The sequence below is a fragment of the Leuresthes tenuis genome, unplaced genomic scaffold, assembly GCF_036924035.1.
Source record: "Leuresthes tenuis unplaced genomic scaffold, fLeuTen1.0.hap1 SCAF_2, whole genome shotgun sequence".
In the NCBI taxonomy this organism is placed as follows: domain Eukaryota; kingdom Metazoa; phylum Chordata; class Actinopteri; order Atheriniformes; family Atherinopsidae; genus Leuresthes; species Leuresthes tenuis.
Genome location: NW_027325356.1, coordinates 21,013,579 through 21,040,831, shown reverse-complemented (window position 1 = coordinate 21,040,831; position 27,253 = coordinate 21,013,579). Strand labels below are relative to the sequence as shown.

General features: G+C 42.2%; 3 protein-coding genes across 6 annotated transcripts in view; 1 reads left to right on the top strand and 2 right to left on the bottom strand.

The window, feature by feature from the left end:
- Positions 1 to 1,131, bottom strand: part of dennd5a (DENN/MADD domain containing 5A) — a 30,920-nt gene extending 29,789 nt beyond the window's left edge. For all 3 annotated transcript variants that reach the window (XM_072380644.1, XM_072380645.1, XM_072380646.1), the window contains exon 1: positions 898 to 1,131. In XM_072380644.1, the coding sequence (XP_072236745.1) occupies positions 898 to 997 (100 nt within the window). In that variant the 5' untranslated portion in view covers positions 998 to 1,131. The remainder of the gene's footprint in view (positions 1 to 897) is intronic.
- Positions 1,132 to 2,365: 1,234 nt separating this feature from the next.
- tmem41b (transmembrane protein 41B) lies at positions 2,366 to 10,662 on the bottom strand. Its single transcript, XM_072380624.1, has 7 exons — positions 10,445 to 10,662; positions 7,703 to 7,820; positions 6,289 to 6,417; positions 5,594 to 5,687; positions 5,341 to 5,445; positions 4,670 to 4,808; positions 2,366 to 4,579 (listed from the first exon to the last, which is right to left on the bottom strand). Exons 1-7 carry the CDS (start codon positions 10,539 to 10,541, stop codon positions 4,410 to 4,412), a joined length of 852 nt encoding a protein of 283 aa, XP_072236725.1. The 5' UTR covers positions 10,542 to 10,662; the 3' UTR covers positions 2,366 to 4,409.
- A 1,703-nt stretch (positions 10,663 to 12,365) lies between these two features.
- On the top strand, positions 12,366 to 26,319 carry ipo7 (importin 7). Of its 2 annotated transcripts, none has more exons than XM_072380622.1 (25): positions 12,366 to 12,565; positions 15,979 to 16,060; positions 17,489 to 17,642; positions 17,758 to 17,916; positions 18,003 to 18,159; positions 18,277 to 18,366; positions 18,457 to 18,551; positions 18,638 to 18,722; positions 18,824 to 18,958; positions 19,215 to 19,314; positions 19,407 to 19,483; positions 19,606 to 19,722; positions 20,115 to 20,204; positions 20,317 to 20,482; positions 20,574 to 20,734; positions 21,177 to 21,305; positions 22,071 to 22,137; positions 22,290 to 22,415; positions 22,571 to 22,668; positions 22,774 to 22,869; positions 22,956 to 23,176; positions 23,376 to 23,584; positions 23,677 to 23,883; positions 23,979 to 24,095; positions 24,261 to 24,416. In XM_072380622.1, the coding sequence occupies exons 1-25, from the start codon at positions 12,482 to 12,484 to the stop codon at positions 24,281 to 24,283; spliced, it is 3,045 nt and encodes a 1,014-aa protein (XP_072236723.1). In that variant the 5' UTR covers positions 12,366 to 12,481; the 3' UTR covers positions 24,284 to 24,416. The 2 variants fall into 2 exon arrangements, with proteins under 2 accessions (XP_072236723.1, XP_072236722.1); XM_072380621.1 differs by lacking the exon at positions 24,261 to 24,416 and adding an exon at positions 24,752 to 26,319 and having other exon boundaries at positions 12,367 to 12,565.
- The last annotated feature ends 934 nt before the right edge of the window (positions 26,320 to 27,253 follow it).

Below are 27,253 nucleotides of genomic sequence, written 5' to 3'. Positions count from 1 at the left end.
CCCTCCAAAGCATAAATGGGCCACTGAATCTCTTTTAACTTGTCGATTATTTGTACGTCATCATGCCAGGGCTCAAACTTCACATGCAAATTGACTTGAGAATCCTGTCTTTCGATCACAAGCCGTGCTCCTGCTGATAAAACCGTGATCAGTGGGGTCATAGTCCCTCAAACAAACAAAAATCACCCAGTTGTCACGACCTACTGTGCTTCGGTGAGATGTTTACACTGTCTTTAGGACTGTGTTCAAAGGGGATGGGGTCATGAGCACAGTGTGGAGCTCTGATGGATGCTGAGCACTTCTGAGGTTGGTGGAGGGGGGGGCATGTTACATTTTAGCCCTTGGCCATCTGACAGGTTAAACCGCCCGAGTGTATTCTGCTACCTTGATAGCTGATAGGTAATCTCATTTCCATAAATGAGACAAACAGGAGCTAGAACAACCTCGGCACATGCAACAGCCTTACATCCACATCAGTGTTATTCCACCAACAAAAGACTCATACATTTAACAATCGGTTTTTCCCACACACACCTTATTCGTAACTATGAACCACCCTCATCGGGTTACTATAATACACAGGGAGTGTCAGAATCGGGGAGGAATTCAACGACAACCTTTAAATTACAATGCGATAAAGCGCTATAACAAGCAGTAATCCCTCGATCCTCATTGGACATTACAAATAAACAGGCTGAGAGAAGATGAGCTAGGCCCGGCGTCAGGCTCGCTTTGTATTCACCCTAACAACCGACATTACATGTTAGACACAGTAATACATTACATTCGCGTTGAGACACGGCAAAGATCAAACAATCCCTCGGTTTTACGCCTGCGTTTCTTCCCTTATTTTCCCCAGTAACAGCCCGACATTTACCCGATGGCTAATATGCTTACCGGACAGTTCGTCGGGTTCCAGCCCGCTTTCGGTGTCGAGTCCGCAGATCACAAAATAATCTGCGAACCGGGAGGAACCGGAGCTGAAGCCGGTGGTCATTTTGAGACTGGTCCGGTGCTACCCTTATCCCGACAGCAGGGAGCATATTAAAGGAAAGCGGAGAAGGGATTTCTCCCAGCCATTACGTGTGGTGTGTTACTGCGCGGCTCCGAAAATCTCTACCTATAGTAAGCTAACCTTGTTGAGCTGGCAGCAACCGCCACGACACATCCGGTCCGGCTCCTTCAGATTAAAGCGTAGAGCCAAAATAAAATAAAAAACATACCGGTTTACTCCTGACACTGGTTTGAAAACTGTCTAAAATCATTAAGACATTAAATCACAGGGCGTCGGCTCGTTCGGATAATTGAGCGGACGCCCCACGTAGAGAGACCGAAGCTCCCAGCTCCGAGTCCCAGCTCCGAGTCTCAGCTCCGAGTCCCAGCTCCCCGAGTCACAGCTCCAAGTCCCAGCTCCGAGTCCCAGCTCCGAGTCCCAGCTCCCCGAGTCACAGCTCCAAGTCCCAATCTTTGCTTGTATGGTGATCTGTGACTAACACTACATTACTGTGACTCCAGGTAAATGTGGTGAAGGAAAAATGTACTTTCTAAGTCAATTGTACCAAGTTACCTTTTATTCCCGCTAAAATGAATAAATAACTTAATAGATCATTGATAATACAACTCTGTTGCGTACAGAGGGAAATCTATGTTTATATTAATCCACTGAATTAAAATGTTAAGAGAGTGTCAGCCAGTCAACAGTGATATCTAATGATTAAAATCTGCACTTATCGGTCACCTTGGTTCACAGACTGTATACAACTATACATATAAACAAATCTACAATGATTCAAGTCTAAGAAAATCAATCATAATTGCATATTAATGAAAACTGGAGAGGAGTAGGATTCATCTCTTAACTAAAGGACATACAGTAACTGCTGCTATGCTGCTGCTTTGCAGCCATTTTAAGGTTAAACCAACTGGACTGATGAGCTTATATCCGTCTTAAAATTCATTCACGTTATCTCAGTGACTTTGGCTATAAAATTACTTTCCCCTTATAAACACATTTCAAAAGCACCCACGCTACAGTCAGTGGGTGAAAGTCACATACTGTACGTGAGCCAAACATACCACTGATTTGCAGGTATGTTGCTATGTCACCACCTGGTGGTGCTAATCCCTCAACTCTGGTTCTGTGATTATCTAACCAAAGCAACAATGTCAGAATATACTGGGAGAATGTCTGGGCTCCTGTGTTATTTAAGTTTGCTGCATGTTATATGATCCTAAGGATCCAAAAGAAAACCCACAAAATGTCCCTGCTGAACACAGAGTGTAAGGAATATATGAGGCAAGAAGTGTGTCTCAATCATTTCAAATGGAACATGCGCTCTTTACAGAAATCTCTTGAGTTCAGTCGTGTTCTGAAAAGGTCATTTTAATTAATCAGTGAATTTAAAAAAATGGATTAGACAGGACACTTGACACTGCAAGACATCAACGCTCAGAATAGAACAAATACTGCTTTTTGAAACATGAGCAGAGGGTGACAGTTATCACACATCTTTGATTGGGGTTAAAAGATGAAAAATATATTTGTAGTTTCACAATTTGTTCGCGACGAGTTCAAAACAGGTCCGAGGATTGAATAGTTGAGCAAACGGGAAAACAAAAATCAATTCAAATCTACTATCATATGATTTTCTTGGTAGATTTGGAATATAGAAATAAGAAGTTAGTCGTAATTTCTATTCAAATATGGAGTTTAAAAAAACAACAACATTATTTTTATCATTCACTTCATAGTCTTTTATCACTTTACCCAAACTCCTGCTTAAGGTCCATTTAATAAGACAACAGTGTTCTTCAGGTGTAGAAACGTAGTCCCCACAAAACAAAACAAACAGTAACTGTAAAAAGAAGAACAAAACAAAAGTTTCGTGCATTTACATAAATAGATGTTTATGTAATCATTTCTACACTGGGACTGAGGGCTAAGTTTATAGTATCACAGTAGTTCAGTAAGTCTGGATTAAGACAAAGGAAGAAAAAAAAAAAACCTCCAAAAACACATTTTCCTCTAAATGTGTAATTGAGAGATATGAATAAGTCCGTTGTATTATCCTTTCTGCTTCCAACCACCCAGAAGGGTTTTCAGCACGTTACCTTAGTAAAATAACACGATTAGCCATTCAACCATTTAAGGAACACAAAGAATGAAGACGTATTGTGATGAGGCCTCACAGTACGCTGCTCCTGGTGAAGACAGGAAACAGTTCAATATCTCCTGTTGGCTGTCTAATGGAGGTGGCACTTGTATATCATCTGTGGTATGGACAAAAAAATGCCACGTCTAAATCGACATATGAAATGAAGATGAAAATGCATAATGATAACACACACATGAAAGTGCATTATTATCCAAAACTCGAGATCCCATCTCACAATCTCCGTTTTTTTTGAAGGTACAAACCAAGTCTTTTGCAGGCATTTTAACAGCAGAAAAACTGTGTGTTGACATCATTGATATTCACTTTTTAAAGTAATCATAAATACTAGCTGGAGAGCAGCAACGCTGAGATGATGGAGTAGAAAACATTACATCAGCTCTTCACAAGATGCAGCAGCCAAGTGCTGCTTCGGGCTACTCAAACGAACAGTGATGCTGAAAACAAACGGGGCACTTAGTGGCAGCGGACCCGGTCACCCTCTGAATAACAACATGGGAGCGAGAACTGACATAGCAAAGATCACTCGTTATATTTTTCCCCTCTTACACGGGATACAGTGTTAATCAAGATGAGCACCCTGTATCAAAATCCACTTTTTAAAAACTGAAATCTCCTCTCAAGGGCAGTGTGATGGTTATTGCTGCGGTGGTACACTTCATTAGGTTGAAACTAGACTCAATAGCGTTAAAATAATGATTAAGAGGTGAGTGGGACTTAAAGGTGCTACTACAAAGCAAAGGTAACCATGTTCCAGGAACTGTAGAATGGATGTTCACAATAACCTCCGTAAAAGACACAGATGGCGCTGTTGGAGCAGAACACTGCTTCCCGAGGAGGAGAAGCTTATCAGATGTCTGCAACAATAAAAAAAAAAGCATCCCAGTAGTAGCACCTTTAACTGTTCTTAAAGAATCACACAACAATAAGCAGCGCCATAAATAAAAACAATAACTGCAATTTCTTTACAGGATGTGCCACAATCAGTGACATGAGTCACAAAGAAAAAAAAAACTAATGCAGGCAGCGGACAGTTTATGCTTTACTTAACGTGAGGAACAACCCACCACTGCATGCAATGTGTGGTCAGAGAGCATCTGTTGTGCCAGAGACTCCTCCACGATCAGCACGCCAGCAGCTGGGTACGACGCCGAGAAGCTTTCGTGAAAGCTGCACGTTCCCGAGCCGAAGGAGGTGGGCGTTGGAATCGGCCAGCAGATGAGGTGTTGACGAGTTCTACTCGAGTTTCTGCTGCAGTTTCTTCTGGAAGCAGACGGGCAGGATGGAGAGCACAGCGAGAATGCCCAGCACGGCCAGGGAGTTCCAGGACACGGCCTCGCCGGCCGTGGTCAGTTTGTACAGCGTCGTTCCTGCGTTGATCGCTACGAACGATGGCGGAGCCACGCCTGCCAATGAGTCAGGTTGAACACGGGTGAGTCAGAGGTGACAAATACACGCTCACAGTGAACCAGGAGAGAAAAGCTGGACTGTCTTACCAAGGAAGGTGCCAACAAAGAAAACGCCCAAAGGCACGTTGATGACGGGTGAGGTGATGTTGATGAACCAGTTGGGAAGAAAGGGAGTTATCCTCAGGAAGATGATGTAATTGATTAAATGATCTCTATGTTTGTCAACCTGCCAACAAAGTCAAAGCGTAAAGTGAAACCGGTGCATGTTCCAGGTTTCCTGTAAAAACATCTCCCTAAAAAGTTATGGAGGCAGACCTTTCCACAGACGTGTGCACGCCAGAGTGAGTCATCAGCATTTCTTTGTTTTGTAGGATGTGACTCACTTTAAAATATAATCAGCGCATCAGTGTTGGACCAGATTCTGATGTAAAGATATCCAAAAAAAAACAAAACAAACCTTCCAAAATGTCTTCATGGGGGCTTTCAGGAAATCTTTCCTCATTCGTTGCAGTGCAGACTTTGACATTTTAGAAATTTCAGCATCATCACAAATCGTTTTGCAATCATTTTTGTTCTGTAATGCTGAGAGGATTGCAAATGTCTGGTAGAAGCACTCAAAGGTGAAGCAAACTGAAAGATAAAAGCTTCACCTACCGCTGTGCCGCAGTTGTACCTTACAAACTGGGGTCTGCATTTGACGTAAACAAGGATTAAAACTGACAACCAAAAAGTAGATGTATTTATGTGAAACTTCTGACCTGCTGGGACCACTTCTGTGCCCTCTCGGTGAGATATTTGTATACCATTGGTCTGCCCACAAGATATGACAACATGTAGCAGAAGGAAGCACCGAGGCCAGAGCACTGCCAACACACACAAACAGCATGGATGACGTGGAAAAAAAACAAAACGTGTTGACATACCAAAGTCTGTCTTGCTTAAACAGTTTCAACGCATCAGTCACTGTAAAATACTGTTGAATTTCAAAGATTTCATCTTGTTCTGACTTACCAGGCAGACCAAGAAAAGAGCCAAGGGGAAAGGGTAAAGATAGCCAGACAGGATGCTGAGGAAGATTGATCCGGGGATAGCAAACGTCTGGAGGCTGATAAAATCGTCAAGGGAACAGTTTGACACACAGTTCTCACACAATAAACATCTAAACAACAATAAAAACAACAAATATCCCTCTGAGCACTCAGGCCTGCCAGTCCTGGAGTTGAATATTTGATACCATCGGTTTTTATCTGTATCAAATTCCTCCCCAAAAAAGGAATGAAAACAGCATTTCCATCATGATCAGTATTTCTCCAGCAAGCTCTGCAATGGAGTCATCTTCATTTTGTGCCTTCACATGGAAAGGTCAGCAACAGTTCATAGCAGAGAAGCTTAAGATGTGAACTTCAGACTCAAGCGTTGGGGGAAACACTTTTGACAACTTTGGATAAAAAGATGCTGGTTAGATGTCTTATGGGCGGTTGTGCTTGTATTCAGTGAAACAAATGTTGAAGCTGCAGTGATTATTTGTCATGGTGACGTCCAAATGATCACTTTAAGCCAATAATAAATCATTCTGTATGTTAAGAGTTAGAAATATAAAGAAATATTGTGTGAAAGCTGACCACAGTTAATAATAAATGAAGTAAATTGCTGCTTTTTAATTCAGCATTTATCAGCTGTGTGTTGTTTTTTTTTCCAAAGGATACAAGATATAGGTTGCAAAGTAGGCCACCAACACCTGGGTGTAGTAGGTGTCTTTATATTTAGACAACACGGTTCCCAAAGCTTTGGCATCGTCCATGTCTTTCGGGATCTTGATTTTTTCCATCTCATCACTGAAAAAGACAAAGGAAATCATTGTCTATTGTTGTCATTCAAATTCACAAACAACACTCGGTGCCTTTTCTTCCAGCCCTCATGACAATTCACAGTCTGGTGTCTAAAAGTAATGAACAGAGTCACTTCATGACACGACAGCAACATCACTGCTAATTCTGACTCCTGTGACAACATTGTGGTTTTTGACAGGTTTATGCAGGTGGAAGCAGTGCGACTCCAGAGGTTGAACCGCACGAGCACACATTCATTCATTCATTCATTCATAAGAGTGCTTTGTCACAGCAGTTAATGTTTGGTCCAACTCTTTTCTTCAGCTTGACAAAGGTATATAATTCAATTTTAAAATATAATACATACTCATTACTCAAACTCGTCCAACATTCTGCCCTAAGGCTGCTTATAAAACCCCAGTTTGAACCAACACTGCCATAAGGCCTGCTTCAATCATTTACTTCTTCACTGATAATACATTACAAATGTAGTCAAGTCCATCTATAACTAAAAACAGTGGATGTGTCAAACAAGAACCCAACGCGGTCATCTTAAAATACACTTATCTTATTCATAAATCCCTGACATAACTATTTTATATCCATAAACTAAATTAGCACAATGTATAAAGCTTGTTTTTTCTTCTTTTCAACAAAGCTAAAAGCAGGAAACAGTTGTTTTACCATGTGAATAATCCTTAAATACTGTGCCTGTCACATATGGGAGCTGGGAACGACCAATAGTACATGAAATATATCAAGGCTCCCGGGGCAAACAAGGTCATGAAGATTAGGAGAGTTTTGTTTTAATATTAAAACCATCTGTGTGGTACCACTCTTTAATAAAGAGTTATTTGCATATCAATGTCTGTCATCGCTACTCTGATTTCTGGCCCTGCAGCTGCTGAATGTAACAGATTAGTCACTGGGAAACAAGCAAGAGCAGCTCCACTGCAGTGAAAATAAAAGTGTCTGCAAAAAGTGAATAATTGGCATCAAATAAAAGTGCTTCTGTTGAAAATGACAAGTTATAACTTCCATTCGTGCACTTTACAGGCAAACAAGCAAACCGGATAACTCATCCTGACTTCACTGCACTGAGTGGCTGCTAAGGAGCTTATTCTTGATTTCTTGTGGAACTTTTAAACACTCAAAAGATCAAAGGTTAAGGCATTTTTAAAAAAATATCTGTATAGACACTAAAGAGTACATTTGTTTGAGAAGATGATATATTTTCAAAGGTTTTCAACCAGTCATATTTAACAGTTCAATAATCCATACAGCAACTCACTCAGGAAGCTCTGGGAAGTTCTTGTAGACGAGGTACATGACTGAAGCAGAGCAGGCGAAGATGGACACCAAAATCAGCAGAGACATGCGTGTTGAACCTCCAACAGTATGTTGAGCCTCTGTGGGGAAAGAAAATAGTTTTTTATTTATTTATTTTTTTTATAAATTTATTATTTATATATATTTTTATCATATTTACTGTTAAAAAAAAACTAAAAAAAACAAACCCACAACCAGGGAGTTAGTGTAATTTGCTCATGTGTTTTGCATCACTTCTGCAAGCCCCTGCAGGGAACTGAGGCGCCCCTGTGAGACTGGTGCTGTTGCTGAGACAGCTCATTGAATCATGCTTTTAATGAACGCTCTCTGAAACGGGACGACTGTAAACAATTACAGGTGTCGGGTGAAGATTGTTCTAAAGAAGATCTTTCGAGTTTATCCTTTTGCTTTGCTTTGCTTTTTAAAAATCAACTGCATCATACAAAAGGTCCGATGGAGAAGAAAACAGCACAATTATGCTGAACATTTACTGAGACCATTTCATCAACGGAATCAGGAATTAGTCAGTCCTACGCTGATGCTTGTGATCTCAATCGTGATGTGATACTTTTGTTTTTTTAAATCAGCAGTTTACAATGAAGCTTTTTAGAAAAAACAAAAAAAACAAAAACAAAGTGCAATACATTTTTCTTTGCAATTAATTACAGGAGCAACAGAATTTTGTATCCATCTTAAATATGTGCAGGAAAACATGCTTTATTTGATGAGGAGGTGCATCATGGGTAGTTCTCCTCAGTGCAACCACTTTTTCTAAGTTAGGCTCTTAGGAAGTAAAATATAAAGAAACAATGTGCAGGTCAAGACTTTCACAGAGTCCTGGAGGAGCGCAGACAACTTATTGATGTTAAAAACAGCAACAGTTCATGTTCTTTTCAATACCTATGACTAAAAATGAATAAATAGATGAATACTGACCCATTTCAAAAGCTAAACTGCATACATATGTACACTTAATAAGCATAAAACAATTTACGTCAGCACCAGCGTCAAAATATGCTGAATTACAGTTAATGTACAGTTAAACTACAGTGATTGGTTCCATCAATAGGAAAGCTGCTCCGATTGGACAAAATCAGGCAGAATTGACAGAAATACGTTGAATTTGCATTACCTGTTTTATTGTAACGTCACAGTATCCTTGAGGAACTGATCAGTGGTGGTCAGCTGCCACCTGGCATTACAATGCGCCTCCACATATGTATTATGGGACCCACCTGTGTTCGGACCCCACTTCCTGCTCTATATCCAAAAAAATATATGTATATTTCTATTACCAAAAGACAGAATGTGGTGTTTTTCCTAAAGCAGCAGCTGGCTGCGATGCGCTTCCAAAGTCTGCTCAGAGAAAATTCAAAAGTAGAAGAAATAAAAACCATACAGACTAGCTGCACTCTTTGACATTTGTGGGCTTTGTTAAATGAGTATGTATTTACCTAAGAAAGCATTTGCTTATATACTTACTTACACAGATTTGCATAAAGACAGATACAACGGTGTTGCCATATGAAACGCAGATCATCTCCGAATGTGGTCCGAGCAATCAAATCCATGTCAGACACATATCATGTGTGAACAGGACCAATGTCACAATCATATTCTTCTCATTATCATGTACTAATTTATCTCTTTTTGAGTCCCCACATAAAAAGCGGGATGTTTATTAAAACGTCTTTTCTGCTCAGGCTGAGTTGGGTCATTACTCCAGAAGGGGTAAAGTTCAGGTGAAAAACTTCCTGCAACAAAGCTGGTGAATGTTTGACTCTTCCCTGTCTGGGGAGATTTAGGTGTAGATGAGTGGCAGGCGTTGCATATTCAGAGGGAAATAAATAAAAATGAAATATTCCACTAAATAAACATATTTGCCAAAGAACCCCAACGCTGTGATTCAGAGTGATACATTTAAACGTATTTCCTTACAATGCTGGACCTAAAATAAACTTTGAAATATCAAACTTCTTTTTTATCCTTAGTCACTTTCAGCAGGCCTGTCAGTGACGCTGGGAAAGTGTATTTACTCCAGAAAGTTAGGCTGTGCGGTATTTGTACTTTGATAGGTTAGTTCTACTTTATACAGTTTATCTTATATTTAGATAAATAATGTGGTTATCTTACTCTACTACATTTAGAGACAATTGTAGCTTGAAGTCACTCGGTGCTCACAAACAATATACCAGTTTAACAAATAAAGATGCAGATAAAATTAGACATTTCTGAATAAAATGCTTTAGGCAGCTCCGGATTGTAAACAGTGAAATACGTCGGCTGTGACGCTCGAATGTCCTTTAACTAGATTATCAGTAAAGAAAGGGTTATTTCAGCAATAGGTCAAATCAATTCCTTTAAACAACATCGTCTTTATCTTACTAAGCAGTAGAGACTGCTATTAAAATCCAGAGTCATTTTTATTGTATTGACTGTTCTAACTTAAAACATTAGTAAGACGGGGAATATTTTTAGCTGATTTCGCGGTGTCCGCGTCCCTAGTTTTGACGTTATCAAGCTAACACGGAGCTAATTTCTGCTGGCACGCTCCGACTAACGTTAGCTGCTGTTCCTCAGTACAAACCAACCATGTAAAGAGGATCTCGTCAAGTTGTTATGTTGCTCAATGTGACTGTATTGCTAACATGTATTAGCTTTCCTCTCCTCTGGGGTCAACACTTAGCCAATACAGTGAACCAACCTTTCAGAAACTGCGAGTCACTATCGTTGGACTTCAGCTCCTCCTGAGCCACCAACAAACTGTCCGAAAACCGGACGTTTCTCCGTTTTTTGGCCATTTCCCGAAATATCGTTAAAGTAAGTCTACAGTATATCGATGAGTAAAGCAGCAACAACCGGCAAACCGAGTGACAGCAGCTGACGACACGTTACACTGGTTGACCTTTCAACTTCACACGTCCCGCAGCAAACCAAGACCCACCCGCAGTAGCGCCCCTACAGGAGTACATCCTGCACTACAGCAGGAAATAACGTGAGAAAATAAGCCATTACAAAGAACATACGTGGATGACAGTTTTAAAGTTAATGAATATTTGGGACTATTTTGTCTTCGTATTTTTTTTTTTCAGGAAAGCAAACATCCAAAAAGTATACGAAGAGGTTAATTTAGCTTCGCTTTAAGCAGTCTTAAAGTCTGGACCTTTGTGGCCATCAGCAAAACATATCGAATTAGCTTCTCAATTTGGATAATAATAACATCTTATTTCAGCTAAATGTCATTGCAAGGAAACTTGTTCATGTAAGTAGCCCAATATCCTGTGAAAGTTACATGTTCAATATGGGTTTGCAGTAAAAGTAATTTTTCTGTCCATTCCTTCCAAGATACTTTTTTTTTCTTATTCTGTGACAGATGTCTGAGCTTCAAGATAACAAGTGTTTCAGGTTTTAGGACCAACCATACTTCACAGTAATGTTTGTTCACATATCTGTCTCATAGATGGAGCATTTCATTCCTAAAACTGTTTGAAGGAGTTTAACAATGCATACATCTGAAACTATATATTAGGTGATATAAAGCAAATTCCCCTTTTTCAGTTTTCCACAAATATTCATTTATTTTTTATGGATAACATCACATCAGTTTTCCTAAATGTATCATCCAGGATAATTTTTTTTCTCTGTAATCTGTTTGTTTGAAAATACTATATAGTGTAGTGTATCTTCTGAAAGTAGTTTTTACTCATTTAACTAGATCTGTATTCCACTTAGATTGATATTAATGTTTTATGTAATACAAAGCTGGTGGAATTAACATATGATTCTTAATAAAAGACAAGCTGTTTAACACTGTTTAAGTGTGAGTACTCGGACTAGATCAACTGCTACATCTAAATGCCCTCTATGTTTTTCATATGCATATCTGCAATGATAGTATATTATCAATTGTATAACAGAGAGGTCCAATAGGTCATCTAAAGTCAAATGATTCGATTTGACTATTGTTACAGTCTTTTGTACTAATGTCATTATGCACATCATAAGTGTGTTCATTAACATGTTCTTCTGAAATATATCTGTAAAATGTAACTACTTTGTGGGACAAACTGATTGGTAGTTTTCAAGATGACGACTATCTCTCGCCAACTATCTCACCAAGTCAGCTGCTAATTGAGGCACATGTTGAGGCACAGTGTTGCTGTAGTAAATAGATAGAAGTGTTTACAGAAAAACAATAACAGCATCCAGAGTCAGCAAATTTTGTGCTGGTGGTAACAAAACTAATAGGTGATAGATGATGAAACTCTAGCTGTTGTAGTATGAACACTTTGATCTTGATTAGATTGGGTTCTTATTCTGCCATTATTGACTAAATGTAAAATAAGAAAAAAGGAAGTTGAAGGAAGATATGAAGGAAATATATGAATGAAACTTGAAAAACAAAATTAAAAAGTCTTTAATGACGTTTAAATCAATACTACAAATCAATTTAGCTGATTATTTTTTCCTCGGAATCAAGGCAACCAGTATGTGGTCATTTCCCGACAAATACAACATGAGCGGATAATGCTAAAATCGCTAAAAACTACAATTCCCACAGTGGTGCGGCCGCAGCCGGATGCTCCTATTGCACAAATTTGGCGCTGATCTATCCGGGTACTTCATTCACTGCTTCCTTTCGCGCCGGGTAACCGGAGAGCCGTGCGTCCATGTGCGCAGTGACTGGGAATTGATAGACCTGTGAAATATTAAAATCCGAGCCGTAAAAAGAGTTTTCGTGATGGATCCCGAATCTTTGGTCGAGGCCCTTCGGGGGACGATGGACCCCAATCTGCGGGAGGCCGCGGAGCGACAGCTGAACGAGGTAAAACTTGAGATTAGCTGTTGGTGGTGATGTCAGTTGTGGCGCGGTCTCGGTTCGGGCCTCGGCAGTCCACAACAGAAAGATGGTGCGATCACGCAGGCTGGGCTCTGCTGGCTTTACCTTGACATATGAGGTGCAAAATTCCGCTCCACTTGTATACTACATGTTACCCCCCTGACGCTGATCACCACTGTCGAGTCATAAACACAAACTAAGTAGCGCTTTTGTAACTGCGATGACACTCTCGTGCCAATAATCATCACATTCATCTTGAGCCAGCTGTGTTGCTAATGCTAAACAAGCTAACCATTCTTGCCTTGCTATGGAGGTAACTCTTAGCTTGTCTCGTACTATTTTGATACAGATAAACTCAATATCAGAGTTGACACGAAAGCAGAATCATACGGGTGGTTTGTTAAATAACACGACGAGCTCCGTAAATGTGGGACTTGTCTCAGTTAGGGTGCGCAACAGCAGGATATATAGCTTTGCGGCTAATGTTAGCTAGCTAACTTGGCTACTTGTTGGATGAGGTGCCATAGCTCCGCTACATAGCTGCTGCTCACGTGTCACTGTGAAATGCCTTGAGTTGAACTCAGTGTTTCACAACAAATTAGTAGCTACATGAACTGACCATTTATTACTGTTTTCCCTCGCCTAGCTTACTACGTAATTGAAGACGCTATAGCTACTTGGCCGCGTGTATTATTAAACTGTTAAACGTGATTCAATAAGAATTAAAATCAGCTGTTAGCCGGTTGAGCTGTCTGCCTTCATCTCACATTGAACCGACCCATTTTACACCCCTAACAATGTTTGTATAATAAATTTGTAACAGGATTTGAAGAGGAGGAGATGGAAGCATAGGTGACAGAGATTAATTGTTGCCTTTACTGAAACTTGAAGTCCTGAAATAGGTTAACGCTGTGATTGTGACTTAATGATTTACAGTACAGCCCATAAATACTCACACTCAATTGTTTTATCTCGATGAAACTTGTGTTTAACCATTGTTCTTCTGCTGGTTTGAAATGCCAAACAAGATGGTAAGGTGTTTTGAGATTATAAAGATGCATGCTAGCTGTCTTTTGCATTTTCATGACAAATGCCTCCTCTTATTCATTGGATTGTTTAATTGCCAACCTTTTTTTTTTTTTTTTTATATTTCTCTGTCCTGGGATTTTTGGACAACTCCTTTTTAGCTCACTCCTTAGGTCCTTGGAAGACTTCCAGGTAATCCCTCTGGTCTGGTGGGGTCACTTCAAAATGTCGTTTTTCTTCTGTTAATCATTTCCTGTTGTGAGGTCTCATCCTGATCAAGGTGAACAGAACATCTGGTAGGATCTTGATGCAGTTCTTTGCTCACAGTTAAAGTTACACTTTAAAGTTTAAAGCTCCGAGCATCACATTTCCACCTCGATGCTTTAAACTTGGAATGATCTGCTTGTGGTTGATGTGTTTTGCTTTCTTTCCATAAATGAAAACGACATCCTCGTATCCAAAGATCTGAACCATTCTCATCCCACCATCGAGGTCTTCTTGGTCTTTGTCAAGTGAAGTCTTTCCTCTGTCAGAATCGACGGAAACCAGCCTTGTGGCGCGTCTGTACCAGAATTTTTCAGATTCGTCAGCATGGCCTTGATGGTGGACCTTGGAAAAGGGGACCGCATTAAATTTCTAGAAGCAGAGCAACCATAGAAGAGGAAGGGTTCAATAGAAGAAAACAAAAAACATTTTAGATCATTGATAATCGGGAGCAGGTTAAAGATCAGCGTGATGGTTAGCAATCCAACCAACCTCATAGACCTGAAGATGCATCCAACACACTTCTTAGAAGTTATGACACCACTTTTATTTCTGTGATGGCAAATAAAGACTTTGCTTCTTCATAGTTGAGAAAGTGTGTAATTGACAATGTATCAAAACTCCTTTTGGGAATGAATAATGTAGGACTTATCCTACAAATACCAAAGTCTCATCAATCAGTTGGTGTTGGCAGCATTCACTATCCATCCATCCATTTTCTATACCCGCTTAATCCTTCGGTCAGGTCGCAGGGGGGGCTGGAGCCCATCCCAGCGGTCATTGAGCGAGAGGCAGGCTGCACCCTGGACAGGTCGCCAGTCCATCACAGGGCCACACAGAGACAAACGCTCACACTCACTCTTAGGCACAATTTAGAGTCACCAATTAACCTAACATGCAGGTTTTGGAGGGTGGGAGGAAGCCGGAGTACCCGGAAAGAACCAACGCATACACGGGGAGAACATGCCAACTCCACACAGAAAGGCCCCAGCTGGGAGTTGAACCTGGAACCCTCTCGCTGTGAGGCGACAGTGCTAACCACCGTGCAGCGTTCAACATAAACAGCCTAAAAGTCTGCCTCAAACGGCTCTCTTTTTGTTTATATTGCGAGTAAAAGAAGGAAAAGCATCGAAGCCCAGTTTGTTAGCGAGAATAAGAAGATGGTATTTGACGGTTGAGTCGAAGCCTTTGATGCTCAGCTGCTCTTCATCTGGGGCCTTTTAAGTGTCTGATACTTGCCACAAATGCATCTTTTCATGATTTCATTAAAGCAATAATTCCGACCACAGTTGTTCGGCATGTCATGCTCTAGTCAAGTAGACAAACGCTTCCTATTTATTTTCGGAAAGGCACTGGGCTTATGTTTTCTTACACCCACATGCATTGATGGTGACGGTTCACTTGAACGGCAGAGCTGAGAGGATCCTCTCGCAGCTGGCCGGGCTGGAACTCGCGTCTTCTGGACGAGGATGGGGTAACTGTGCAATTCCCTGCTCAGTCGTAATCTATTGACTCTCTTCATTGAAACGCGCCTGTTGGATTTTTAATTCAAGGCTCAATGAAACGTGGGAAAAACTGAAAACGTTGCGTTTCTACAATGGAGACTGAAGACATTTGCTTGTTGTGCTGTAAATGCTGTTAGTCATAGAGCTCTGCGTACCGGTGGCGTCGTTGGCAGGATATTTATTTAGAAAATTTGCAACGCAGACGCGCACATATCTGCATCATTTGGTCATCTAAGGATTTCTCAGCATTGTACACAGGGATGAACATGTAATGCAGTTATTGTCCTTTTGAACTAATTACCCCCAAAATCTGCTGCTTGGTGAAGTTTCATTTTTTCCTAAATGAAGATGTTGACTCATACTCTCACTGCCAAAGGACCTGTGCTGCTTTGGGTCATAGCTTCTCATAAGAAGCACCATTCTTTTAAGAGACCAGCCTGAGTATTTGGCCATATTCTGACTTTGTCCTGTATTTCACAATAAAAAAATGTTTTTGTGAGCATTGCTGGAAGCATTTGAGTGTTGCAGGTATACGACGACCCAACTCACACTGACATGTATTTGTAATGTTTATATTCAGCTCTTTCCACTTCTGATTTACAGGGTCACGCCCAGGTAAACTTTGTGTCCACTCTGCTGCGTGTCACCATGTCTGATCAGCTGGATTTGCCTGTCAGGCAAGCAGGTGAGACTCGACTCGGACGTGTTTAACACATTGAAGTGTGATTTCTGACTGTGTTTACAGCTGTTTTTTTTTTTTTTGTTTTGTTTTTTTTTTATCTTTTGATTTCAGGCGGCTCGATCGGATGAAAAGTTGACACTCACTCAGTAATTTAAAATAGTCTCTTTTTGTTTTAGTGTTTGGGTTTTTAGATAAGAGGTGTTTCTGACAGATTGTGGGAGATGAGAATTTGACGAGGTATTATCCGTGACCCGGGGTGAACGAGAACTTGCAGGGTTTGCTTCTTTTTTTCTTCTTTTTTTTTCTTCTTTTTTTTTTCTTTTAAAGGGGTAATTTAGCAGCGACACATGCGTCACACTTGTTTTTGTGAGGTTAGAGGGCCAAACTGAAGTGGTGTGTGCTCATGGAAATTGGTTGAATTGAACTTGTTTTGCTTTTGTCAAATTCTGCTCTGGGGAACGTGTTAATGGAGGGAATGATCTCTGATCAAACTGAAAGTCCTGGCCAAAGTTGTTACAATGAGCCCTTAGAAAGGAAATTGAATCATTGTGTCCCCGCCGCATAGAAATGCATTGCCCTGCTTGGACGCTAGGCTGGCATATAGCTGCAGTGTTGTACTATAAGGAGGGTTCAGAACGTGACATTGCAGCTGAATTTTTAAATCGGTTTGCTTTGAAATAACTTCCTCCTCAGTTGTTGGTGAGATTTCAACAAGATAATCTGAGCACACCAAATGATTTGAATTCTGCTGTTTGGGATAAAAGGGTTAACTGAACTTCAGATTTCTGCGGGCTTGTTCGCACAGACTGCACAACACTAATTTGTGTGTCCTATTTTTGCTCGTGCATTAATCTCGCAACCACGTCAATAATGTCGACATGTCCGTGAATCTCTTCACACGACAGCGGCTCTGTGGATGTGTAGACGGAGTGGAAGGGGTTTACGCCCCGTCAGCATTGATAGACTGGATTATGATCGCCTCGCCAGCGGTGTAGACGTTTGTGTCAGCAGTCTGACGTCCGTCCTTAAAATCTCTGCTCTGCGCGCCACAGAACTGAGCGCAGCCCCGCGCTGTAAATGGGGAAACCAGCTGACACTCTGGTGCTACATTCAAAACTACTGAACGACAGTAGGAAGAATGTACTTCCGCAGCTTGGTTTTCTATGTTGAACACGGTCGTCCTGATTGGCTGTGTCGATACCGTATTGATAAGTAGCCTGAATCACTTGTATGTTAACTTACTGATTTGTTTATAGGTCCACAAACTACCACTTGGTCAAAAATGTAAACCTTTCTGCTTGTTTTTTTTTTTTTTTTTTTTTTTTTTGTGTGATCTTTCATTGGTTATATTTGCCTATATCTTTGAGGTTTGGTTTGTACACTGAAACCAACCTAAAGAGCTGATCTTTGCATTTCCCCCCCTCTAACTAGGTGTGATTTACCTTAAGAACATGATAACCCAGCACTGGAGTGATGGAGAAGGTTCAGGCACGGAGACGCCTGTTAATAACATCCCCGAGGAGGACAGGCAGTTCATTAGAGACAACATAGTGGAGGCCATCATCCACTCCCCCGAGCGCATCAGGTACCTACAAACCCTGATTTTTGTCACCTGTTCATGTGACCTCCCTGTTGGCTTCTCGTATGCTTTTGGCTTTTTAAAACCGGCCAAACTCAAACTGCCCTTTTGAACTCGTCAGGGTGCAGCTGACGACGTGTATTCACCACATGATCAAGCACGACTATCCCGGCAAATGGACGACCATCGTGGACAAGATCGGCTTCTACCTGCAGTCCGATAACAGTGCAGGGTGGCTGGGCATCCTGCTTTGCCTTTACCAGCTTGTCAAAAACTACGAGTAAGTCGGAGCTCTCGCACTCGATGGATTTTTATGGTCCCGTGCAGCGTACAACGCAGTAAGCCTCGGACTTGTGTGTGAAACAGGTATAAGAAACCAGAGGAGCGTCAGCCGCTTGTGGCCGCCATGCACATCTTCATGCCCATGCTGAAAGAACGCTTCATCCAGCTGCTCCCTGACCACTCCAGCGACTCTGTCCTCATACAGAAACAGATCTTCAAAATCCTCTATGCCCTCTTCCAGGTAATGTCACATCTGAGAATGACCACTGTTGACAAAGACTGTTAATAAGTGTGCTTTTAAAATCTGTAATTCCCTCTTTGGAATGCGCATATTCATGACTTTCTTCTGTTTTCTCAGTACAACCTCCCTCTGGAGCTCATCAACAGACAGAACCTGACAGAGTGGATGGAGATCCTGAAGACGGTAGTAGACAGAGATGTGCCCCCAGTAAGGAGACCAAATGAATCAGAACTGCTTTGATATTGCCAGGTTTACATTTTTTGCACAAACAAACTGTACCGATGTTTTTGTCCGCAGGAGACGATGCAGATAGATGAAGACGAGCGGCCCGAGCTGCCCTGGTGGAAATGTAAGAAGTGGGCGCTTCACATCTTGGCTCGACTGTTTGAGAGGTAAGAATACAATAATTGACCCCTTAAGTTGCTAAATAAAATGGTTTAGCAGTGTCCATCATTCCTCGTATGAACGTTGCTTGCAGATACGGGAGTCCAGGCAACACAACCAAAGAGTACGCAGAGTTTGCTGAACTTTTCCTTAAAGAATATGCAGTCGCTGCACAGCAGGTAAGAATTTCACCAGGCAAAGTTTGAGCAGTGGCTCCCCAGTTGGATAGTGAAGTGAAGTGAAAAAAACAAACAAGTTTCTTTGTGCATGTGTCCTCTAGGTGCTGCTGAAAGTCTTATACCAGTACAAGGAAAAGCAATACGTGGCTCCCAGAGTTCTGCAGCAGACTCTCAATTACATCAACCAGGGAATAGCACACGCTCTGACATGGAAAAATCTCAAACCACACATCCAGGTAAGGATGCAAGAGTTCTGCTTGTGAGACGTTGTGTATCAAAAGCAATATGGGACTGTTTTCTTGAGTGTCGGCACTCGTGCTCCCAACACGGAGAGCCTCCTATCATTGCAGCTTAAAGCATATTTTGCGGTTTAACACTGCGGTGGCTGCTGGGATAAAATGTGTTCCACACATTTCACACTTCTACAACAACTGGTCTCAGGTCTGACTGCGTTTAACACTCTAAACTGGGACTCTTTTTGGTTTTTTTCAGGGCATCATTCAGGATGTGGTTTTCCCACTCATGTGTTACACAGATTCTGATGAGGAGCTGTGGCAGGAGGATCCATACGAGTACATTCGCATGAAGTTTGGTAAGCAGAGAACGTGGTTGCCTGTCATGTCGAAGACATTGTGTGCATTTGTTCCGACAAAGCATTTCTCCAACATGCGCCGTCTCCCTTAGATGTGTTTGAGGACTTCATCTCTCCAACAACAGCCGCTCAGACGCTCCTCTTCACTGCCTGCAACAAGAGAAAAGAAGTGAGTTGATATTTCCAGCCCTTCTTTTCCTGCCACACGGACAACCCTTTGCCGTTTCTGTCCCTGTAGGTAATGTTCAGGCCTACAGAAATGATCAAAGGTGTTGTTTCTGCTCTGTTTAGGTTCTGCAAAAGACCATGGGCTTCTGTTATCAGATTCTCACTGATCCCATCTCCGACCCCAGGAAAAAGGACGGCGCCCTGCACATGATCGGCTCTTTGGCTGAAATCCTGCTAAAGGTAAACTGCGCTTTCAGCAGGTTTGGGACAATTACGGTCTTCCTCACGGATTAAAATGCCTGCAGATCTGTTCTCGCGGGTGATCATTTGTGAGGGGAAAGGAGCGGGAGTGATGGTCGGCGCACTCTCCCGTGTTTACCAGGACTGGCATGAGCGTTTGGTATAGTTTGGTGTCCAACTGGTGCAAGAGATCAATTTAGTTTAAGATGATTTGCTTTTAGGGTTGTGATAGCTGTTACTTGGTCAAGTTTACTGTACAGCTGTCAAAACAGGATTTGCCACATTTCAGCCTGAACAGCCTCTTTCCTTAATTGTACAAAAATCCTTAAGTGGACCTTTTTACGTTAAAAATGCTAAATGCATGTGTAAAAGTTGACTGTTTCTTCTCACAGAAAAAGATCTACAAAGACCAGATGGAGTTCATGCTGCAGAATCACGTCTTCCCCCTGTTCCGCAGTGAACTGGGCTACATGAGAGCCAGGGTGAGTCATGATCACCAGACCTCCGAGTTCTATGACAAAAACAATGAATAAAGTGGCTCGTAAACTTCCTCTGAAGCTTTAGTTTGGTTTCTTTAACTCCGTCTTTTCATAGGCGTGCTGGGTGCTGCATTACTTCTGTGAGGTGAAGTTCAAAAGTGACCAGAACCTGCAGACGGCTCTGGAGCTGACCCGCCTTTGTCTCATCAATGACAATGAGATGCCAGTAAAGGTGGAGGCTGCTATTGCCCTGCAGGTTCTCATCAGCAACCAGGAGAAAGGTGAGCGACTCCAACAGTCCAGTTTCCTCACTGAACTACACTTAAATGTAATTCTGTAGTTGTCTAATCGAGGTGTTGCGTTGTCCTTTAGCCAAAGAATACATCACCCCCTTCATTCGGCCAGTGATGCAGGCACTCCTGCATATCGTCAGAGAGACGGAGAATGACGACCTCACCAACGTTATACAGAAGATGATCTGCGAATACAGCGAGGAGGTCACTCCAATCGCCGTGGAGATGACGCAGCACTTGGTGAGTGTAGTCAGTGTTGAGGCTAAACTTTGCTATAATCTCACATGATGCCACCCCTGAGCGGCCAGACAACTCCCCCCTCCCTTATGATTTCTATGAATGGAACCTGTGATCCCAAGAGGAAAATAGATATCTGAAGTTGATCTGCACCACTTGTACATAAGACTTCATTTAAAGAGAGTGCAGGCAACAGAAATTCAATAAACGCTGATCGGATTTCACCCCCCAAGAATCAAGTCCTTTGCCTAAATGACTCAACCTAAAGATGTTATGCATTGCATTTATTGCTATTAAGAGGCTTCTACAATGAAATTACATTTTTATTAGTCCCTTTTCACATTGTTCAGCAATTCTAAGAAGGAAAAACATCTGATCTCCTGCCTGGTGATGATGGACAGTGATATCTGTGGAAAAATCTAACATTTTCTTTGCTCTTTGACAGGCAATGACGTTCAACCAGGTGATTCAGACGGGCCCTGACGAGGAGGGAGGGGATGACAAGGCTGTGACGGCTATGGGCATCCTCAACACCATCGACACATTGCTAAGCGTGGTGGAGGACCACAAAGAGGTTAGCGGCATAGCCACAAAGTGAGCTGCCCACACACACGCACACACTCTCCTGGTTCATCACGCAGCTCGGCCCCACTTCTTCTGCAGAAGCAGCTCTGGTCTGCTGCAGGATGCCTGCCAACACACTTAAGCCACCCACCAACTCCTGGGAACACGCTCTGTTCTCACCATGTTCAAAATGACTCAGAGGCTGAGGTAGATGCTAGAAATAGCGCCGGGGCACGCTGCCACCGTGTCTGCTGATACGCGGGGCTACTGCTGTTTGAAGCCAGGGAACCATTAGAGTTGACCGAGCGCAGAGGATTTTTGATTATGTAAACGCTTTAGTGAGCTGAAGGTAGTTGGGAGGGTTTGACTGTGAACCTGCCTTGCTTTGTTTTGCGGAAGAGGAATTAATTGTATATTGTCTGTAAATTTACTTAGAAAATGAGGTCTGTTCAGTCAAATAAAACTGCATTGAAGTACAGTGCTCCAGGGTACATCAAGGGGGTGGGGTGGTGGACAGCTACTCAATATTTTATCATGATTTCTGTATAAAAGGGGCAGTTGGATCATCATAGAATAACTTGGTGCTAGTTTAACGGTTGTATCCTGAGTCTATTCTTGACCATCTGGTTTAACTGATGGTGGTTGTTGAAAGGTATAAACCAAGCAGTTATCTCGTACATCTGGTTGTTGTAACATTTTGTAAAGATGAAAGTATGCAGGTTGTTCCATTTTGTGTGGATGAAACCCTCATTGCCCTGAACCTTTTTTGTTGCAGATCACCCAGCAGCTGGAGGGCATCTGTCTGCAGGTGATTGGCACTGTGCTGCAACAACACGTTCTGGGTAAGCAGAAGCGCTTCTTCCTGAGCTTCCACATTCTACCTGTACGTTGCTTTAAAACTCTTGTCTGCTGGCTTAAGAGATGACCTGTTGACAATAAACAAACTACGTTTACCTCGGGTGACTCACCTCTCTTTTGCTGATTTCTTTTCCAGAGTTTTACGAGGAGATCCTGTCCTTGGCTCACAGCCTGACCTGCCAACAGGTGTCGCCACAGATGTGGCAGCTTCTTCCGCTTGTGTATGAAGTCTTCCAGCAAGATGGCTTTGATTATTTCACAGGTAGGCGCATTGGAAGAAGTATCCTCGTTTGGGTTGCAGCTTTATGGTGCTTGATCCGTGTCCAAGGCTCGGACGTTGTAAGGGGAGGTCTCAGTGCTCAGATGACTACGCCCTGCGTGGCTTTGCTGTGTGAATCAGGACTGTTTCTGTTTCAGATATGATGCCTCTCCTTCACAACTACGTCACAGTTGATACAGACACCCTGCTGTCTGACACCAAATACCTGGAGATTATCTATAGCATGTGCAAGAAGGTAAGTGATGCAGTTGATTCCACATATTCAAGCTTCTTTATTCCAGAGGAATTGTGTTAATGAGCATGCATGAGGAGGTTTACTTTGGCTTGTTGCTATACACAGGTCCTGACAGGGGATCCAGGCGAGGACCCAGAGTGCCATGCTGCCAAGTTATTGGAGGTCATCATTCTGCAGTGCAAAGGTCGCGGCATTGATCAGGTCAGGGTCTTAGGAAGAAGTTTAACTCTCCTCCGTGCAGACGGTCGTGCCGAATGCCTTTTTGTTCAAACATGCTGCTGTTGTAGGTGGTGCCCTTGTTTGTGGCTGCGGCGTTGGAGCGTCTGACGCGGGAGGTGAAGACCAGCGAGCTGAGGACTATGTGCCTGCAGGTGGCCATCGCCGCACTCTATTACAGCCCCCCTCTGCTCCTCAACACTTTGGAGAACCTCCGCTTTCCCAACAACACTGAGCCGATCACTAACCACTTCATAACCCAGTGGCTGAAAGATGTCGACTGTTTCCTCGGGTAAGGCTTGAATATCGCCTTTGAAAGTTAGAGGTCCTGATGTTGACATCTTTGCTAAATCTTACGACGGAAGTCTTGTGCCTTCTCTGACAAAAGAATCAAAACTCAGTTTATTTTAATCGGCAGTTGTTTTTCCCAGTTTTCAGTTATTTGAGTGTGATCAGACCTGCTTAACCACCTGCTCTCGCTCTCCTAACAGCCTCCACGACAGGAAGATGTGCATTCTGGGACTCTGCGCTCTCATTGACCTCGAGCACAGGCCTCAGGCTGTCAACCAGGTGGCCAACCAGCTTCTTCCAGCAGCCATCCTACTGTTCAATGGCCTCAAAAGAGCGTACGCCTGTCGAGCCGAGCACGAGAACGACGATGACGACGACGACGAAGACGGGGAGGATGAGGAAGACAACGGTACAATGTTTTCACGGTCGTATTAGCCATAGTAAACCTTTTCCCTGCAGGGTATATTGGGTTGTGAGCTGATATTCCTTTAATGTGTGCAGCCGAGCTGGGCAGTGATGAGGATGACATCGACGAGGAGGGTCAGGAGTACCTGGAGATGCTCGCGAAGCAGGCAGGAGAGGACGGAGATGACGAGGACTGGGAGGAAGACGACGCCGAGGAGACGGCACTTGAGGGCTACACTACAGCTGTAGATGATGAAGATAATTTAGTGGACGAGTATCAGATCTTCAAAGCCATACTACAGAGTAAGACGTCTGTTCGTCAGCACCTTTTCCTTTAGAATTTCGAGGCTCAGTGAAACTGTGTGGTTGACTCATTGATCCCCGCCTCTGTGTTCCAGACATTCAGACCCGTGACCCTGCATGGTACCTGGCACTAACGCAAAGCCTCGACGAGGACCAGGGCAAACATCTTCAGGACATCGGCACACTTGCAGACCAGAGGCGGGCAGCACATGGTGAGTGCCGGCTAAGACGAATTAAACACGGACGTTACACCCGAGTCTGACAATAAAGCAATTTTCTACTTGGTATTATTGACTGCTTTCTGCTTTTACTCATATTGAAGTTTGTTGTCTGTTTTGTTCTACTGGCTCAAACAACCTGAATGGTGAAAATCACAGAGCCCAGCTTGCTTGACTCCTGACGCTGCACATAAGCCACACTGATGGCCCGGATTAAGGAGCTGAAGACAAACCAGACAAACATCGTTCTTCATTTCTGTCTTCAATTCTTGTTTGTTTTTTGTTGTTTTAACAAAAAAAACATAATAAAAAAAATAATAAAGTACCAAAATGTAAAAAGTGCTTATTAAAGGGACATTAGCCAAAGTTGTGATCAAAGCTTCTGTTTGCTGGTTCTTTAATTCAACCTTCAGCTCCTGAGCATCTTTGTGTTACTCAACCTTACGTTCCTGCTGGTCCCAGTTTACCGGGTTCCTCGTCTTACTGACTTTTTACTTATTAAGTTTCTCAATCCTCAGCAGAAAAGCTAAAGTTTAGGGGGGAAAATAAACGAAACATTTGAAGTAAACTGAAAGTAAATTGAACTTCATGGCTGTAGTAGGAGACCGTTTGTGATTTTTAAAGTCCTATCGCTTGTCGTCTGATTACAGAATCCAAGATGATCGAGAAACACGGCGGGTACAAGTTCACAGCTCCAGTAGTGCCATCTACTTTCAACTTTGGAGGCACTGCTCCGGGAATGAATTGAGTCATCTTGTTCTACTTTTTATTACTCTGTGACTGATTGTAGTGAAGTGAAAAAAAAAAAAGCTTGTGTTGTTCCCTTTAAGTAGTGGTTCCAGAACTGGTTCTTCTCAGTCATTCTTCAATCTGTCAAATGGGGAAAAAGCACCAGAAGATGTGGGAAAGCAACCAAAATGCAACCAATGACTCGGGGAAAACAAAACCAAGAACTTGAGCACGATGCGAGAGAAGAAGCTCAGAACAACGCTGTCGTCTGGAGCCCAGAGTGGCGGGGATACCATGACAGCAACTCTTTTGTCTTTCTTCCCACGTGAAACAAATTTGGGGGATTTAACAGAATTGATAATGGGACTAAATATTTCGTTATCACTGTTGTGGCCAAACGGCCGGGATAAGATTATACCTCTGGTCGTGATGAAATCTGTTACTTTCTGCATAAACAAACACTCGTGTTTATGTACATACAAGCCAAGGTTATTGATTTTTCAAGTAGCCTTGGAAGAAAAACAACCAGAGGCATTTGTAAGGTATCAACAGCTGTATTCATATGTAGCATATTGGATAATTCTTAGCACTATGTGATGCCTGATCTCTGTAAATTAATGACTAGCACTTTCATATTGTTCAGGTCTCCTAGCCTTCTGTATCAGACTGCAAATTTTTTAAATTGAAGCCTATTTAAGATGAAAACAGCTGCAACTTTGTTACTTTGCAAGTGACTTCTGTAACGGCTGGCGATTCAAGCATCTGGTTACAGAGCGGATCAGTGGGCAACTCGGAAAACATCAATTTCAGGAAAAAAAGGGGGCGTGCTCTGGGTGTTCAGTATGGCTACAAGACAAGTGTTTGTGAGCACTGAAAGTGCAGTTGGATGCGTCATTGAAGCATGTACAATTGGACTTATCGTGAAGGTCTCAAGCTTTTGGTTGGTGTATGGATGAACCATCTATATATACAGCTACATTAAAAAAAACCAACAAAAAAAAAAAACTAAGGGGATTTATGATCATGACTCTTTCCTTAAACCATGAATTATTGGGTCAAAGTTCCTTGTTCTGTCTCATTACAGCTGTGAAACAAATCAAACGGTGACTCTTTACAAGCATCGTAGTGCAAAGCAAAAATATTGATCATTATGTGGTAACTGATTTGGCCTCATTTGGACCATCACTGGTTTTTTTTGTTTTTTTTTCTATAGATGTGACCTGCTAAAATACCTGATTTTGTGTCCTTTTTTTTGTGTGCGCGCGTGTCAAAATGTAGGTTTAAGAGCTTAATTGGATTGTACAGCTTCGAGCAAAACTTTGTGACCCCACCCCTGTAGAATTTCCAGTGCTTCTTAAGAAATGTAGTCTGATATTCATTAATCTGAATCACTTTTGGAGACATGCACAATATGAGAACATTAGTCACACTTTGTCTCCAAAAGCTATTTGGGTTCAGGTGTTCCGGTCGATGAAATGAAAAGAAGAAAGTGTGTTTCAGAGGCTTCTTTTTTTTTTTTTTTTTTTTCTTTATAGAGACCTACAAACTCTGATAACTGTCTTAAAGTCTTATGGTTTCCAGCAAGATCGGTTGGTGTAATCCACACTGAGATTGTAAGAAACTTTCTTCTGCACTTATAGCGACGTGTTCATCGGTTGACGATGAAGGAACCTCCGGGCTGTTTTCTACCCTTCCCAGGAGTGGGCGTCTCGGAAGAGATGGCACCAAGAACACCACATATAGCCGTGAGAGAGCTAGCTGAAAATAAAGCCAACGCTACGAGCAAAGCACCTGCAGACATTTCTACAGTTTACTGAAGCCTATGTGTTCACTGGAAAAACACCTGACCAGAGGTGTTAATGGGCGGGGTTATGCTGACATATTAACCTTTTGGAGAAAATGTACAATGTATGGATGGAATATGCATGAAGGGAGGCTCATTTCTACTGTGGAGCACAGTGGAGTAAGCATCATGGGTTGGGTCCGATTTGCTACTTTAACACCTGGACGACTTGCAGTCATCCAAGAAATGGCTGGAAAACTGGATTTTGAGGCACCTCTCGGTGCTTATGATAACCTAATAATAGGCACACTGTAGAGTTTGAGCAAAAATGTTTAAAATTCCTGTGATTCACATGGCAAAAATAAAAAAAAACTGACCAGTGCGTTGCAACCAACTAGGAGACCTTTGAGCATTTTTGTTGGCCATTTGCTTTTTTGAAATATATATAAATATGTTTCTTTTCTTTCTTTTTTTTTATTCTAAACAAGAAGCCCTACATAAAGCTGGAAATGAATGTTGTATAAAATCCTTTGTACAGGAGTGTCGAGGTCTAAATAAAGTTGTGTAACTTCATCTACGCGAAGTCTCACCACCAGGAAGCTGACCTGTCGCAGGAGGGCGCGTAAATGAAGGGCTTTAA